This window comes from Pseudonaja textilis, chromosome Z (genome assembly GCF_049901715.1).
Source record: "Pseudonaja textilis isolate UNSWEBS1 chromosome Z, rPseTex1.2, whole genome shotgun sequence".
NCBI lineage: Eukaryota > Metazoa > Chordata > Lepidosauria > Squamata > Elapidae > Pseudonaja > Pseudonaja textilis.
In genome coordinates this window covers 131,055,897-131,072,130 of record NC_142008.1, presented here as the reverse complement: position 1 = coordinate 131,072,130, position 16,234 = coordinate 131,055,897, and the positions used below count along the sequence as shown (strand labels likewise).

The 16,234-nt window shown below is 41.7% G+C and overlaps 1 protein-coding gene across 3 annotated transcripts in view; it reads left to right on the top strand.

Moving 5' to 3' along the window:
• Positions 1-285: 285 nt before the first annotated feature.
• MAMSTR (MEF2 activating motif and SAP domain containing transcriptional regulator) overlaps positions 286-16,234 on the top strand; it is a 51,978-nt gene continuing 36,029 nt past the window's right edge. Inside the window, exons 1-4 of one of the 3 annotated variants that reach the window (XM_026711964.2) lie at positions 286-529; positions 1,766-1,870; positions 14,314-14,379; positions 15,508-15,566. In XM_026711964.2, coding sequence (XP_026567749.1) covers positions 1,816-1,870; positions 14,314-14,379; positions 15,508-15,566 — 180 coding nt within the window. In that variant the 5' untranslated portion in view covers positions 286-529; positions 1,766-1,815. Of the gene's footprint in view, positions 530-1,066; positions 1,233-1,765; positions 1,871-14,313; positions 14,380-15,507; positions 15,567-16,234 lie in introns of those variants that run through there. The other 2 variants (XM_087918014.1, XM_087918013.1) reach the window with 2 other exon arrangements.

Sequence of the window (16,234 nt, the reverse complement as noted above, 5' to 3'; positions counted from 1 at the left end):
AAGGGTGGAACCCGCGGGAGAGATGCTCCCACCCTGCGGGGCTCCCTCGGGTCAGCTCTGCCCGGGGCCTGTGCAGAGAGCAGTCAGCGGAGCGGCGGGGCTCCCTGGCCCAGAGAGGGGCGAGGGCGACTCGCAGGAGGAGGAAAGGGGGCCGTCCCGCTGAGCCAGCATCGCGTTCCGGGTGTCGAGTGTCGCGGCAGGTGGCATCGGCGGGGAGGGGCGGAGGCGCGGGGCCATCTCAGCTGCCCGGGGCCGGGGAGGGGGTGCTCGGTGGCGTCTGTCCGACCCCGGGCGCGGTGGGCCGGCCGGGGGTGGGAGCACAGCGGTCGGGCCAGCCTCTCTCCGCGCCGCCGGGCTCGCCGGGCGCTGCCAGCCTCACCTGGGCAGCGAGCAGAGGTAGGAGCGCGCTCGCCCCTCCTCCCGCCGCCGCCGCCGACCGACCAACCCTCCCCGAAAAGCCGTCGGGGCATCCCCGAGTCAGCGGCAGCCACAGGAGAAGGAGGGCCGCGCTCTCTCGTCGATCATTCCGGTGAGCCTGAGCGCTTTCTCGGGGCAGGGGCTGCTGCGGGGGCGGGGGCCCCGGCGGGCACCCTCGGGCTGTCTAAATCCCCCGCCGGGCTTTCCCGAAAGCGAGCGGAGAACAGGCCGACCCGTCGCTTCCCACTAAGCTTTCCACCAGGCGGGGCAGAATCTCACCCGGTGGAGCCCATCTCCCGCTAAGTTTCCACCGCTGGGTGAAGCTCACTACTTCTTTCGTCGTTCCTCCCCCGCTTTTCATCTGAACCGCTCTTCTTGCCTCTTCTTCCCTTACTTTGCCCAGTGAAACCAATAGACCAGTTAAGCGAAGTGTATGGGGAGGGGAGGGGGGGGGCTCTGATACCTCAAAGCTTTTTTTTTAAAAAAAGGCGGGAATTCCGTGGGGAGTGAAAAGTGTTGGTTTATCCGATGGGGCAAATCTTGTATCATTCTTTTGATGTAGCCCCTTCCATGGGGAGGGGGAGTGGCAGAGGGCGCCAGTCCATTGGCCCCATTGCCATCTCCTAAATGAGGCCTTTCTCCACCTGCTGCTTTCCTGCCAGTTGTGCAGCTGCTCAGTTGTGGTTTTGTCCTTCCCCCCACTGCTGCCATCGTATCCTTACAGCAACCTTTGCTTCTTTACCGTTGCATTGGGACCAGGCATTTGTGATTCTTTCCACTTTCCTTCTTGGATCTGCACAACAGTCTCTCAAGAGGTAGGCAGCCAACTGAAAATATTTCTACAGCAGGTCTCAATTCAACATTTCTAGGGCAATTGAGAATACAAAACAATAAAAACTACAGGCACATGACCTCTGCTAAAAAAGATCCTACTGAAATTTCTGAGGAGATTAAGAACCTGTTGTCATTTTATTTCTTTTAGCTGATTCTCCTTCTACTCTTCCATTACCTCCTGTCACCACTCTTCTTCTTCTTCTTCTTCCTCCTCCTCCTCCTCCTCCTCCTCTTCTTCTTCTTCTTCTTCTTCTTCTTCTTTCTTCTTCCTCCTTTCTTCCTTCTCCTTCTTCTTTTCTTCCTCCGCCTCCTTCCTCCTTTCTTTCTTTCTTCCTTCCTTCCTCCTTTCTTTCTCCTTTCTTCCTCCTCTTCCTCTTCCTCTTTCTCATCTCCTCCTCTTCCTCTTCTTCTTTTCTTCCTCCTCCTCCTTCCTCCTTTCTTCCTCCTTTCTTCCTCCTCCACCACCACACCACTGCTACCACCTTCTCACTTTTTTCTTTTCTCCTGCCACCAGTGTTGCCAAACTTTTCACGTTGGGACCTGTAGCTCTGAAAGCAGCCAAAGATGACGCTTCTGGCATCTGAGCAATCCATGCTCATTCGAAGAAGATTTCGTTCTGGTAGGTAGGACCGGCATTGGTGTGTCATTTTAAAAGACAGGAAGAATTTGGTACTTTTGGGTTGGAGGCTCAGCTATCCCAACCCCTTCCTTAATGGGACCCCCAGACCTTATTTCATTCTTTGCATCTTCATATCACTAGATAATGAAACTATGCATTTGTTTGACTTTTGAAGTTTACTTGTCTTCGTGTCTTACATTCTGAGGATTTGGGGGTCATGATGTCCCTATTATTTAAGCCTTAGTTTTACTTTTCCCCTTCCCCTGGCATCTCCTGCTCAATAAGAGAACAATTTAGCCCAGCTTCCTCTAAACTCCTCAGCCTGATATGGTGGGGGTCTGTAGGAAAAGCAAATGATATCATCAACATCCTGATATCATCACAATAATGCTGCAAATTATATACTCTCCAAATGGACTAGTTATTCATTTCCCAGAATTCCCAACTAGCACACAGTGGCTACTGTAAATCCAACTATTGATGGCTGGTTGAATTGAACCAACGTTGCTCAACCTTGGCAACTTTAAGATATGTGGATTTTATCTGCCACCACGGCTGCCTGGGGAATTCTGGGAGTTGAAGTCCACACATCTTAAAGTTGACAGGGCTGGGAAACACTGGCTTAAACCCTTATACCTATGCGAAATACAAGAAAAACAGTGTAAGTCAGACCCCTCTATTACTTCTTTTCCCTGCTATTTTCTTTGTTGTTTCCTGCTGCTTTTATGGTGCAAAATTTATGTTATAAGTATACTTTATATTTTATTACACCGGGAAATGGACTGCAAAGCTCAGTAGCAAAAGGTCAGAGTACCAATTTGTGGCATCTCCAGGTAGGGCTGGACAAAGTCCTGCCCCAAATTTTGCAAGCCTGCAGTTCCAGTCTGGATTTTAAAAAATGTATCTAGAAAGGTCAGTGGTTTCATCTGACCTAAAGCAGCTTCTTAATTATTTAAAATCTCCAGCCCCAACACTTAATTAGAGCCAACTTTTACCTTGTAGCATATTCTAGTAAATGTGGAGTAAGTAATATGTTCATAAAATTTAACCATTCCATGGATGACAAGATGAAGATCTTCCAACAGAATTCCAATATAATGCATGTGTGGTGATGTTGCTATAGGGAGACTGTAGAAAAATCAATGGTTGTAGGAGAGACACCAGCAACCAGGACTTTCATGTCAGAGCTGTCAGTTATGTCAACCACCAATAACCACTGAGCTTCTCCAAAACCATGAAGTGCAGGGAAAATATTAAAAGATGGGAAAAATGGGAAGAAGTGATGGCTTTAAATTACAGTATCAATCAAATGTCAATAAAGCGTAGTCAAGTGTTTAATATGACTTCAGCTAGTTTGCAATAAAGATTGTTATTGAACTTCACCCTGATAAATGTGTGAGAGATTTTGGCTGAGTTTGATTCTAGCAGCCCTGCAAAGTTAAGGATTGAAGGTTTACACATATCCAAGTCTGGGGATCCTTGAGAGTAGTGATGGTTATGTTTTTGATCCAAAGGTAGCCCAACCCATTCATCCACCACCATGCACATACATATACATAAGCTATACATTATAATACATTTATGCATGTTCATGTTTCAATTAAAAATCAGAATGGCATCTCATAGAGAACCCAGGAGTCAAGACTGCACATGTTCTTCCCCGGTTGATTATTTTTAATATGGCACAGAGCAAAAAGTACTCAGAAAATAGCTCACTTCTGTCAGTGCGTTACCTACTTAAAGCTCAGGCTGGCCTGAAATTTGAATGTATTGAAGGTATAACTGCACCTCTGATTATTCCCTACATTAGGAATACATCTTCCATCATGAGTTGAGCCAAGCCGAGCCATCATGAGTTGCATTTAATGAAAATGGGAATTGAGGGGGGGGGGGGAAGGAGCTTGCCCATAAGAGACCTTTGAACATGGTAGGGAGGCTGGGAAAGGGAAAAGACCTGCTAACTTTCATTTTCAAAGATCTCACCTCTAATAATTGCTTCAGAGCAGTGTTTTTCAACCCTGGCCATTTTAAGATGTGTAGACTTTATTTCCTAGCCAGCATGATGGCTGGGGATGCTGGGAATTGAAGTCCACACATCTTAAAGTGGCCAGGATTGAAAAAAACAAAACAAAACTAGTTTCAAGTTTAATTTGGCCGTTGGCTCCTGGTATGCCTCAAGCAGAATAGAGGTCTGCCTTGGTTCTCAAACCTAAGGATTTCCTTCAGTTCTCAATATTTTTTTAAAAAAATATTCACAATGACTTTTTAAGCCCCCTTTACCAGCTGTAATGGAACGCATAGATGACTTTGAGAGAAGGAGAGAAAGAAGTAGGAAACAAGTAGGAGAAGAGGGGAAAGGAGCCCCCATCACTAAATGGCCAAATGAATGAAACTAAGGAAGGGCCCACCCTAATGGAGCAAGCAGTTAAATGGAATTTGTACTTTCAGATTTGCAAGCGTCTGTTAATATCACCTTACAATAAAATAAATTTAATTCATTTAATCGTGATTCCTATCTAGTTTACCTCGGAGGTCTGACTTTTCTATTGGGTTGGCCAGTCTATACTGATAAGAAATATGATGTCTCCAAGAACAGAGTTTCTGTATAAACATCTGGATGGTCTTCATTGAGATTCAGATGGTGCTCGCTCTGTTGCTATTTAGAAGAGCTGTGAAGATCTGGCTCTTCAGCCAGCCTTCAATGAGATAGATTGGTCTCTTTTACCCTTCTATCATCAGGTTTTGTTGATTTTATTGTAATTTCTTTGATTGTTATGAGCCACCCAGAGTCGTGAACAGCTAGACAACATATTGGTGTAATAAATTATGATTGCTAACGTTGTCACTTTTCCTTTTGTGCCTTCAAGTCTTAGTGTCTGCCTGGATGAGTCCCTTCAGTTTTCCTGTCAAGATTTTCAGAAGTATTTTGCCCTTGCCTCCTTCCTGAGAGAGAATGACTGGCTCAAGGTTACCCAGGTGGCTTTGTACCTAAAGTAGGACTAGAAATAATGGTCTTTTAAGTTTCTAGCCTGCTACCTTAACCATTACAATTTAGATGACCTGTTGTAGAATTACACTGTCCTTCTCTGAGGAGAAATGGCAGTATAATGACCGGAACATGGATTACAGTAATAAATCAGATAGGAATAGCAAAAGAAGAATTAAGGGATATAAACAGCAGATCATCTAGCATACCATACAGACAGTCCTCAATTTACAACTGTAATTGGGACTGGAAATCTAGTCATAAGTCAAAGCAACCCATAAGGTCAGGAATAATTTTCTGGCCTTTTCATGTTACTTATTAAGCAAATGCCATGGTCATCAAGCAAACCCAGTGGGTATTTTTAGATAGAATTTGACTCCCCCAAATAAGCCAAAAACTGGCAAAAAACATGGCGAATCATGGTCACATTACTATGGAATACCATAGCAGGTGGGTAAAGCTGACGTGCCTGACATATGGCCATGTGATCATAGGTGGAGCATTATATGCATTTACCACAGCTGGTGGTGCTTTAAGGGCCATAAAGGGTCATTTCATGGCAGTCATGCCTTCACACAGTCTAAAACAACTGGTCATAAGTTGAGGATTGACTTTAATTAGGATAATCAAGCAAGTATTCCAGGCACATAACACAGCCAAAGAAACAGAACAGACACATTTAAGACCATTATAATTCTAGTTGCAAGAAGCCTTAGTTTTGTGACCCAGCACTGCTCATGAATGATACCTGATTTCTTGTGGTCATTGTCTTTAGGCCCAAACTCCTGAAAACTCAACTTGCTTCTGGATATTTCTTACTTATCGTACAGTAGTAATGTATTGAATCTTGTGTGCCTCCCCATTTATGGTAAAATATTGTTCAGGAATAATTCTGAACAATATTTTACCATAAATGGGAACGCACACAAGATTCAATACATTACTACTGTACGGTAAGTAATGTGTTTTACTTACGGTGTTTTAATAAAGTGTTTTATTTTTACGGTATTGCCCGGCTTCTGACATGTCTCCATGAAAATATGTGTTGTTTAAATGCAAGATCAGGACACTTGCCAGCTTGCGGGTACTCTGAATTATAAAATGTAATGGTAGTATACCATTATCCCAAAGAAAGAGAATATCTGTAGCTCAGGGTTGAACTGTGGAATTCTTGGCAGGACCCGAGCCTGTTTTTTTGCTTGTAGATATTTCATTACCCAACTAGGCAACTTCATTAGTGCAAGAGAGTGTGCAGTTAGTTGTTCAAAAGAGAAACTTTTTTAAAAAAAACCTAAAAGAGAGTATTAAAAAAAAACTTCGAAGAAAAGAAATTAGAGCACATGCCTTCTAGCGACCCACATTCAGATAAGGAATTATCAACACCAGACAAACAATCAGGCAGAAAACAATGTCCCAATCAAGTAACCACCAAGGAAGAAACCACGTACCCACCAAAACTAGATTATATTACTTCCAGAATCTCAGAAACACACGTACAGCTAATTTTGATGCAAACATTTGTTCATGCTGATCAGTTGACTGACTGCTAAGAAGCTAAATGATTGCTCCTCTAAATTTTCTTCCATGGCTTGACAAACTTCGTGAAAATGAGAATGTAAGGTGCAATCGGATGCTTCTTTGGCCAGATACCTGGAACTCTGCAATCAATCCCCACCTAAGTGCCCCTGTGCCCTATATGAAGGAGCTTTCATACTGCATATTCTGTGGGTATCACCCACCACCTCAGCCCTTCTAGCCTCTGGCCTGGGAATCAGGGGCATCTTGTATTTCCATCCTTTTAAATAAATAGCTAGTGGCGTCACCCCAGCTGTTGCTGACAACAGGAGAAATGCCAGCCAAGCAGGGGGCACAGGAATAGAAACGCTTAGAGCAATCCCACCCTCCAGAGATATGACGTGCCTGCTCTTGGAGGATGGGCAATGGGCTCACCTATCTCACCCACCCCGGCAGTGTTCTTCCTCTGCCCAAGGAGGACGGAGCCATTATCCCCAGAATGAGAGTACAGTATGGGGATCTCAACACACAGAGCGACTTTTCAAAAAAAGAGTTCTCAAATGCCTTTTTGATTTCATACCTCGTGAGTTGAGTTCAGGTTTCCATGCCAGGTCAGTCATTGAATTTCTGAAAGATTGCCAACCAGAATGTAGAGCAGCAGCATTCTGTTGCGCCAGAGGGGTAAGACTAGCCTCAATGGGTAGAGTGAGACATGCAGGGAAGCAGATGTTGGCTAACCTTTAGGAAAAACACTAAAGACGAAAGCTGTTCAGTAATAGAACAGACTTTCTTGGGAGGTAGAAGTTTCCTATTCTGGATAGCTCTAGCGTTCAGCACAAAATGGATGCCATCTGGCCATAATATCTTAGCAATCACTTTCCAGCAGCGAGCAAGAGTTAGGTCAGGAGTCTTCAAACTTTAAGTCTTGTGGACTTCAACTCCCAGAATTCTTTCTTCAGTCACGTTAGCTCAGGAATTCTGGGAGTATCACCCACCACCCCAGCCCTCCACAAATCTTAAACTTGCCAAGTTTAAAGACCCTTGATTTAGGTCATCTTAAAGATCATCTAAACTCGTGTTTCCAACCTTGGGGGCGGGGATTTTAAGATGTGTGTGGGCTTCAATTCTAGAATTCTGTAGCCAACCATGGAGGCTGGAGAATTTTGGGAGTTGGTCTGCATATCTTAAAATTTCCAAGCTTGGAAAATATTTGGTTTAGGTAATCTCCAAGATGCCTTCCACCTGAATTTGCCATCCAGCAACCTCTGTGCCAGGAATATGATAAGCAAAAAAGGCCATTTATGTCTTTTTCTTCCTGAGTTTAGAACAACCAATGGCCTTTTCTTTCTAGAGTCAGAGTTCAAATCATCTCTTCCAAGAAACTGAAGACATTTAGGAAGAAATTTGAATTAGAAATGACAGTCACAGTTCTGCCTTCATAATTGATTATAGGAACTGTAATTCTATACCTATACTTTATTACAAATTTTGGCTGAAATTCAAAATTTAGAGGCTGAAATCTCAAAGGATTCGGATTAGAAAAATACCAAATGCTTCATGTTGTCTTGATCCATCAGTGGTGTTCTGTTGTGAAGAACAGAACATGGTTTCTCAAAAAAGTTAATTCCCAGTCCTCCCATGGAAGATGCCAAAAAGTCTTACAGGTGTCCCACTTTAGCTCCCTTTCCTAAATTAGCAGCATTTGTATGTAATATTATATCAATCTTGATCTAGTATTATTTAATCCTTGTATTTTTAATTGTGTTTGTATTTATATTTTTTTAATATATATTTCTATTTTTATTACATTGTAAGTTGTCAGAGTCACTTTGGACAAGGTGGATGGCATATACATTTAATAAATAAAATTGCCTTTTTGAACAAAAATTATATAGCATTGGCTTGTGAAAGACAAGCACTATTGTAGATATTTGTGGAGCTGATAGGATTGTAAATTTTTCCTGATTTTTCATTCAGTTGATATTTGCATATGGATATTTGGATCATGTGGAAAACCACATGTTAAGAAGCACATGCTTCTGTAATGTAAGTTGAGAAAACCAGGTCTTCTCTTAATGATAGAGAATGAAAGAAATAAATGCACAAAGAACAAGAAATATCCAAATTTTGCTCTAGTGATTTGCTCTGCTACACTCAGCTTTTTCATGCCTGTTCCCAATGTAAGCACAAACCAACAATAAACCATTCCATTCTATCTTAAGCAAGTGATTTACAGCAGAGATTAAAAAGCTGTGTCATTGGACCATCTCCATACATTTTAGGAATGCCAAGGAGATGCACTTGATCCCTGGGAATTCAATCTGTAAGGTGGGAAGTCCATCTGTTATCTTTGAGGTGCACCATATGGCTGCCCATCTATGCAGGTATCTTAAATGAACTCACCGTTTCCCCCTTAGGCTTTCTTTTCTTGGGGAATGACCATAAGGAACAATTTTGTGTATCCATTATTCATCAGCTGTTTTACATGAACCCATCCAATCTTCTACAGCAGGGGTGTCCAACCTTGGCAACTTTAAGACTTGTGGACTTCAACTGGTTGGCTGAGAAATTCTGGGAGTTGACGTCCACAAACCTAAGGTTGAATACCCCTGTTCTATATTACAGTATAGACTATATGAGCAGAATTTCTTGTGTAATTCTAAAACTCTCCTGTAATTTTTCATTAGGAGGGTCATTTTCAAGTGATAGTAACCATGCATTTATTTTGCAAAAGCTAGAGGGAGCGTTGATGTTGCAGATTCAGCTCCGTAAGGTTCAATTGTAGTAATTTATTAACCAAAGCTCACTACTATGATTCTTACTTTCTTCAATACTGATTTTAATCTAATCATCTGGTAGCACTTTGAGATCTTCCATTTCAGTTCCACTTTCTGGGTGTGCTGGAAAGAGGGAGAGTGTGTACGTGTGAAGGTGTGCATGCACTTGTGTCCATGGTTTGCCTAAGCTGTTGCATTTTTCCTTTCTAGCTGTATCATTGACAAGTGTTACACGAATACATGTAACCTGACCCTTGATGGCATTTGCCAGTATTCCAACCAGTCTTATTTTACTTAATGACAGCTATCCTAGAACCCAAGAAATAACTTTCAGAGGAACTGTGTTGCTTTATCACCCAAACTTTATCTATTTAAAACAATTCTATATCTGTTTCCTTGCTTTAAAAAAAGGGAAGCAACTCAAGCAATCAGCATAGTTTTTAAGCATCACAAACCTGGATGTAGCTTACAATGTCCAATAGAGTGCATTCTGTATTACATTTTTTCTTGATTTCTTAAAGAAAAGTTCCTGCTTCCAACATTGGTAATCTTGTTTTCCAAGATCAGCCATTTCCTAGTACGTGGACTTCAGCTCTCAGAATTTCAAAACCAGCATAGCTATTGCTGAGAATTTAGGGAGATGAAATCCACTCGCCTTGAATTTGCCAAGGTTGGGAAATTCTAGATCAAGTTAAGAGGTTTTAATAGAATAACAGAACAGTTCAATCTCTTAAAAACTTCCAGTGTTGAAACATCCATGTGCTGTCCAGACAGTTTAGAGTTAATGGGATTTTGGAGAGCTGTCCCTTTAAGGGAATGCATCATGGTAAATAAGGTATCCTGGGAAATGTAGTCCATGTCATGTGGTCACATCTGTAATCCTGATTGGTCACTAAATTGACCCTTGTTGCATTGGGGGAGGCTCTCTCACTCTTGCTGAATCCACCATACCATGCAGCTGGTATCATCATGGGGATGAGACTTTATTATCTTTCTACAGCATAATGCAGATATGCAAAGGATTGGACATTAAAAAGAACCTCGTCATAAATGTGAGTTGATAAGGATTCCTGATGAACCAATAAAAAAGACTTTGTATGGATGCTTTGTGGAGTTGCTCTGTCTGCTTTATACCCATCCAGAGAATAATAAGCAGAACAATCCACAACTTCTGGGGGCAAGTCGTTCCAATAATTAATTGATCTAACTGTTAGGAAATTTCTTCCTAGTTCTAGATTAGATCTCTCCTTATTTAGTTTCCACCCATTGCTTCTTGTCCTGCCTTCAGGTGCTTTAGAAAATAACTTGACTCCCTTTTTTGTGGCACCCCTCAAATATTGGAATACAGCTATCGTGTTACCATTAGTCCTTCTCTTCATTAAACTTTCTCTTCATTAAACTCTTCATTAAACTTCATTAGACGTATCCAATTCCAACAGCCGTTCTTTACATGTCCTAGCCTCCAGCCCCCTAATCATCTTTTTGCTCTTCTATGCACTCTTCACAGAGTCTCAACATCTTTTTTACATCAGGGTGAGCAAAATGGATGCAATATTCCAAATGTGGTCTTACCAAGGCATTATAAAGTGTTATTAACATCTCACACGTTCTGGATTCTATCCCCCTGTTAACGCAGTCTAGGACTGCATTAAGCTTTTTGGGGCAGCCGCAGCAAACCGTTTAAGTGATATTTAAGTGATTGTCCACTAGGTTTCCAAGATCCCTCTCATAATTACTACTATTGAGCCAGATGCCACCTATTCTATACCTTCACATTTAGCTTTTTTTTTCTTGCCTAAATGTAAAATCTTACTTTTCTCACCTTTGAATTTCATTTTGTTAGATTAGATTCTCTTGTATTTTGAGCCTATTTTCTGGCTATTCCTGCCGGCTTGGTGTCATCTGCAAATTTAATGAGTTTCCCTTCTATCCCCACATCTAAATCATTCATGAAGATATTGAAGAGTACTGGACCTAAAACAGAGCCTCACTGCAGATTTCCCATCAGATACGTTTAGTTCCATTAAGTGTTGATTGAGTGTTGATTGGTCAGCCAGTTACAAATCCATCTGGTCTGGTGGTGATGCAGTCTAACTCAATCTTATCAAATAGTAGGTTGTGGTCTACTTTATCAATGCCTTGCTAAAACTCAAGTAAATTATATGTACAGTGTTTCACTGGTCCATTAATTTTGTCACTTTGTCAAAGAATGCAATAAGATTAGTCTGGCATGATCTGTTTTTGACAAACTAGTGTTGGGTTTTGTTTATTACTTTGTTTGCCTCTAGGTATTGATAGATTTATTGCTTGATTATATTTTCCAGAATTTTCCCAGGCATTGATGTCAGGCTGATAGGTCTGTAGTTTCCTGGTTCCATCTTTTTCCCTTTTTTGAAGATGGGAACCACATCAGCCCTTTTCTAGTCCTCTGCTCATTTCCTGGTGCTCCAGGATGTTTGAAAGATATGGTTCAGTGGTTCTGAGATTTTGAATCCATATTATAGAAAGCTAAACTGATTGTTGTAAACAACACTGAATTCAGTGGATCTATTTGTGGTGTCACTTCTCACCCATCATCAAATAGCAGCTTTATTTGTTCTCTTTTACCAAGTCCACATTCTGATTGCTCATATTTACTTTCTGACTTGTTCTCTCCCTTTCTGTCTTTTAGAAGGGTCAACCAGATATGTCCCCAAAAAGTCAAGATGGCAATCTGTGTTGCATGATTGAACTTGCGATGTACACAAAAAGTGTGGGCCCTTGTTCACATAGTCTTGATCTCCATCTTCACTTTTACTGAGATATAAATAAAAAAGCAGAGCAACGTTCCATATTTCATGTAATGTGCTTTGTTCCTTGCTAATGTGTAGTTTGAGAACAAGAGATGACAGAAACCCAAAAGTTATGAATGCTAATACTTTTATTACGAATTTATAGTAATAGAACCTTGTCTGTCTGGATATGCTTCCCCCCTCCCTGTTTTAGTCTGTGAAAATTAGGGAGAGTTAGTTTTCTCAAATTACATTTCTGCCTGAGACTCAAATTTCTCTTATCTGTCTGTTGTCTCCTTTGTGGCTCTTTCTCCTAGTCCTCAAGGTTATTCCTATTTCCTGTTAGAGGAAGGGATTGTCTTTCTTTAATAACCTAATCATTCCATGGGGATCTTTGGGGTTGTGATGATTGGGTAGTGGAATGGCCAATAAAAGTAGACATTATAGAAGAAAGAGGGAATTGTGAAATGGGAACTTTAGTGGTGTAAGTGGAAGGATGGATTTGAAAAAGACTCAGAATCTTGTCTAATATTTTAATTAGGTATATATACTTATGACTGAGCACACCAGTAGTTCTCGAATTACAACCAGAATGAAGCCTGACCTTAAATGTTCTAAGTTGTGATGATTGTAAAGTGGGGGGTGAACTTTGTGTCATAGGTAGTTTAAAGTAGGTCTGCCATAATTTTGAACAGTCACTAAATGACTGTTGATAAGTTGAGGGTCATCTGTACTTAAGTAGATAAAATCTACTTAACCTCCACATCAACCCTGTGAGATAGGCTAACATCTCACCAAGAAAGAGCGCCTGGTCTAAAATCATCCAAGAAACTTCTGTGACTTAAGAGGGTACTAGTTCCTGCATTTCCCTGCTCTTGGCCCTAAATCTTGACCACTACAATACACTGACCTCTCCCTTCTATCCTAGAAAATACTCCCATCTTTCTAGTAGGCAGAGTTAGAAATAAATTTAGTGCAAAACTAAGCCAAGACTGAGTGGAATCAAGTGACTCTTGATTAAACCATTTCAAGTTACTTAAGAAAAGTCAGCTGTCTTTGTTTAAGTGTTAATCAAGGGCTGTGCTTTCCTATACCTTCTCCATGTTCCCTGGACAAAGAGAAAAAAGGAGGTGAGGAAGAAAGGGGTGTCTAACCAGAATAGGGCTTAGGGAACAATAAGGCAAATAGATCCTGTTGGGTTCTCCTAGACCTCTCCGAATTTGAAAAGAGCAGAAGGAAAAGGCAGCCGCAATTAGAAGGGCATTTGCCCTGTGATGGAGAATTGGTGGAAACCAGGGCAACAAAGACCTGAAAGGTTATGGCGCCCAGTTTAACTCTCTGTGTTAAATGGAAGGACCTTGGATCTGCAAATCTCCATTGTCCTTGTCCTCCCACATGCCCTATTTTAATGCTTAGCGCTAGCAGAAGCATTACCAGTGGAAGATTTATATCAGAGGAACATGGTACAAGCAAAACAGGGCCTCTGGAGTATTATTTCCCACCCACTCCTATCCCTGCCAGGGTCGAAATCTCTCTGCTGGCTGGCAGATGGATGCCTCAATTAAATCTTCGCCCCACTTGGACAGCTGTCGAAGGAGATTAAATACGGCTCTCATCGTGAACTTGTTTCCACTTGCTTCTTTTGATTTGTCTGTTTAATTTTTGCTTTTAAAATATTAAGTAGTGCTGAGTAACCTTACTTCAGCTCCATTTAGAAGGGGATTATTACAAGCCTGCCATTTGAGCCTTGGGGAGGTGGGGGGGAAATTGCCTCCCACCTTGTTAGTTTAATGCATGCATCCTGAAGGTGCTGTGCACCGGCACCTTTGCATAATATCTCTAGCTTTTGCCCTGGAGGGAAGCTACAATGGCCCAATTGAGTTGCGTTCAATATAATTTATTTAAAAGAATCTTCTCTGCCAGCCAGACTTTTATCAGGCAGCAGATGTGGGAAGAAGGTTGAATACATATATGCATAATAGCAGAAAAATCTCTGTTTTACATTCTGAGCTGAACTTTGGGGGAAGATAATCCTCAATTTGGTAATGCAGCTGAGTATTCACCTGGAGGAAGTACTTGTGCTTTTAAAGCAGGAATGTCCAACCTTGGCAATTTGAACACTTGTGTACTCCAATTCCCAGAATTCCCCAGCCTGCCATAAGACTTACAGTTGCCAAGGGGGGACCCTCTTGCTTTAAACACTGCCAATATAATTTATAACTCTCATTGACACATTGCATCATCACCACTAATCTGTTGCTGTAGGGGCTTGTGGCACTGTTGCTGCGGGGTTTTGTGGGATGAGTTTTCAGCGAGTTTGATTGTAGAACGTGCATTTCACTCTATGTTTCCATGTGCCATCCTCATGATGCGTTCCTTGTGGCCTCTCTGCAGTGCTCCAAATGCGAATGCAGCATCGGAGGTCCCAAGAACAGCTCTCCGAACAACACTTAATTCCAGGTGAGTCTCGTAAAAAGCCAAGAGAATCAGATGGCAAACAAGATATGGAAGGAGAGGAGTAAATGCCTGGGAAGAAAGTTGGCATCAACATCGGAATATTAACGAAGAATACTTTTCTGCCGTGAAGGGAAAGATATACCCTTTGAATTTCTGTACGCTGTATGGACTCCTTGATTTACGACTGGTCCCTTAGTGGCTATTCAAAGTTATGACTGCCCTACCTGGGTGCTACTTATCACCATTATTCAAAGTTACAACAGCCAGGCCCAACGTCCTGGATCAAGGGACTGAAGTTCAGGCACTTGGGCACCGGGCTGCATTTACAATCATTTGCAACCTTCAACAATTGTGTGATCATGTTTTACGATGGTTTTGCTGAAAACTGCAGTTGCTTCCAGTTTTGGGCAAAACTGCCCCCGTAGTGAACCATTGGTTTGCTTAATGATCATGGCATTTGCTTAGCAACTGCCATAAAAAAAGGTTATAAAACCGAGTTGATCACATGATCAATCGGTTTTACAACCATCACAAATTACATTGGGCAATCAGTAATACCACTACTTGAATTCCTTGATTTCCGGGGGACACCCAAGAGACGACTTCAGTTAACGCAATCAGGAGAATATTCAGTCAATGCAAGCTTTGAAAAGTTACAATTCGAGCTTTGATTTCTACAACGGAAGCACCAAAGTGTATCTATCCTACCAATAGCCATAACAACAGCTTGATCCAAAATGGCTAACAGCATGAATGCTAAATGGGTGGAAGGGTCTCTTTTTTGCCATGCATAATAAAGAAGATTTTTTTTTTTTACAAATGACATTTTAAAAGAGAATCGCCAAAACAATCATTTCTGTGAAAGATAGCAGATTTTGTAATCAAGTGGAATAAAATACCAAGCCTAAATAACCAAGCCAGTTCAAATAATTTCGTAGTTGAGAATACAAAAGTGAATTGACGGAAAACATGTCAAAAGACTCAGCTAAGGATTGTGTCCATGTGTCTCCATTTTCTAGAAGGATTCGGCTACCTTATATATGCTCCTAAACTAGGGGGAAGTATAGTGATGGACGGCAGAATGCTTCCTCTAGGGCTCATCAGATTTTTTTTTCCTTTTTACCCCTCCAGGGCTCAGCAAATCCCTCCCAACTTTCTCACAGCCTAGTGGGATGCAAGGGCAGGCCAGGGTGAGTATAAATGGGATTTGAGAATTTTAGCAGCATGAACAATCACAGGGGTTCTCCTAGCATGCTATTTGGACAGTCCACTTTTAAAAGTTGGGCTACTGGCCAATGAGAATGGCAGCTAAGTAGAGATCCATGTTGTGCATCATCCATCATCCGTAGCTGCTGGCTTGCCTCAAGATTTACGTAAGTTTCTCAAGCTCTGTCCTCTTTTCCACCACCCCATCGCAGTGAACCAGATAGGACAGGCAGACAGAAACTGATATATGCTGATTGGCCCATCTTGCTAAATATGCTTATTTCTGCCTTTTCCAATAGACTTCTTTCCAAATGCAGTGAAAAAGCACCCACAATTCTCACTTAACATGAAACAAGCTTGAAGCCTTGCAAGGCATGATGATTGTCCTGTAATATCACTAAATTGCTATTGTGATCAACAATAGATTTCCAAAGTATAGGACAGAGGGAAGTGGTATATGATATTTACGGGTTGGAAACATACATACTCTCCTAAATCCAAACCTATCTCATTCAGTTTCCGGCTGTGTTTCTACTACCTATGATATTAGAACTGAACACCAAGGGTAATCTAAATCTCCTTCTTTTAAACACATGCAGTGGTGTTATCCAAAGTTAAAATCCCACACAGAATCCCATCAGTTCCATTTCTA